Genomic DNA, 1,773 nt, shown 5'->3' on the forward strand with positions numbered 1-1,773 from the left:
ATGATAAACTGTACATATACAAGACATTATTTAATGTAGCTATACGTAATTTTATCAGTCATTGTTATATTGTCTGCAAGGTTATAATTATTCAATCATTTTTTTTTTATTTTGATTACCAATACTTGCAGGACTACAAATCAATTGCCTCAATTGTTGCAACATCAATTACCTGTAACTTGTATATGGAATAAATGAAAGGAAATTAACAAATTGGAGTTTGTGATTAATTCCGCATGGTACATGTAGATCAGTAATTTGCACATGTTTACTAAGCTTGCTTGTACACACAAAGTATTTATGACAATTAACAATTTTCTTAATTCAACCATATTAATGGATAACCAGAATCAGATTGGGGTTGTGAAAACATCATTACTTTGAGCAAATTGTCTTAAATATATGTGTAATCTATAGATGTGATTTGTTCAGACATGACTATATTACAATACCAGTTTCCTGTATTTGTCTGACAATGAAAACCTGGTTGATTCAAACTCATCCACTATACGTGGAAGAAACTTCTGGAAATAGAACTTTTTCAATCTCTCAATACATATTTGTGGTAAAATTCGCTACATTTTGTACATGAACACTCATTAGAATGCTCTTGATGGGGAGTACAATCACACGTAGGGTTATTGAAGACTGGTGCTGGTGTAACACTAACTGATTTGTTAATTGTCGTGTTTTGGAGAAGAAATAATTCTTTTTATGTCAGAGTTTTCTACGAAATCTTGAAAAATTTTCTGAAATGTAAACATATGAAAATCTGACCGACTTTCAACTTCACTTCTACCACACTACTCACTATCATCACATTCAAATTCCTTTTCTTCTACACGCCGTTTTGGCTTTTGGAAGTCCATGTTGTTAATTAAACCTGGTTCGATGTTTCTGGTCGTTCCCATGTTCCATTTTACTTGCTCATCTGTGCAACTCTTTCCCGTCAAATTCATTCTAACAGCATGCTCTACCTTCCACAACAACGCCCCGACATGACTACATGTTTTACTCAAACCCGCAACACACGAACACTCGCCAGTATAAACAAAGCCGTTACGCCCACACAACACCCACGGCGAATGCCACTTTTCATTGGCCTTCTGTGATGGACGAACCTCTGCTTTTAACAAAACTAAGTCATCGTCAACTATAGCATGCAAACTTTTCCCAACAGAACCACTCTTAAAGTAGTTGAAACTGTCAAACGATTTAAAGTTCTGCATTTCACTTTCATCAACTGCCCGATTTTTCACTAAGTAATTGTAAATGTCACCATACAACACTTCCGGCCACTCTCTCATGTCATCTCTCCAATCGCTTACTTTTACAAGCTCAGGGCGATAAATGGATGGTTTCAGCTGTTTAGACAGTGACATGGTTATTCTAACTTCAAAACTATTTAAAATATTAAACTACTTCCATTCACTTATAAAAAGATAACGGCAATACAAATCATCCGATCTGGCGATATTGTTTCACTGACCTTCACCGAGCTCGAGGCGGAGGCGGTCACGGAAGAAATGTCACGGAGCTAATGGCGGCCGACGTCAGCGCCATCTATTACCGCAATTTGGAACTATTGAGGAGATAACTGAAAAAAGTCGTCTATAACCCTAAATAAATACAACTAAGGTGTATAATTACATAATAAACTACTAGATTATCTTTTAAATACAAAATAATAATGTGCGGCTCCACAGTATACATCAAATTCCATAAACTCGCACACTACTCAAAATTACACTCCAAGGCTTCCATACATTTTCC

The 1,773-nt window shown here is 35.9% G+C and overlaps 1 protein-coding gene across 1 annotated transcript; it reads right to left on the reverse strand.

Moving 5' to 3' along the window:
• Positions 1-803: 803 nt before the first annotated feature.
• On the reverse strand, positions 804-1,382 carry LOC117341823. The gene has a single exon (XM_033903688.1). It carries the CDS (start codon positions 1,380-1,382, stop codon positions 804-806), a length of 579 nt encoding a protein of 192 aa, XP_033759579.1.
• Between the last annotated feature and the right edge of the window lie 391 nt (positions 1,383-1,773).

Source organism: Pecten maximus, chromosome 2, assembly GCF_902652985.1.
Source record: "Pecten maximus chromosome 2, xPecMax1.1, whole genome shotgun sequence".
Classification (NCBI taxonomy): Eukaryota; Metazoa; Mollusca; class Bivalvia; order Pectinida; family Pectinidae; genus Pecten; species Pecten maximus.

Bases quoted from the DNA above. Each gene is read 5' to 3' on its own strand.
- LOC117341823 (XM_033903688.1), bottom strand. From the start codon at position 1,382: ATGTCACTGTCTAAACAGCTGAAACCATCCATTTATCGCCCTGAGCTT.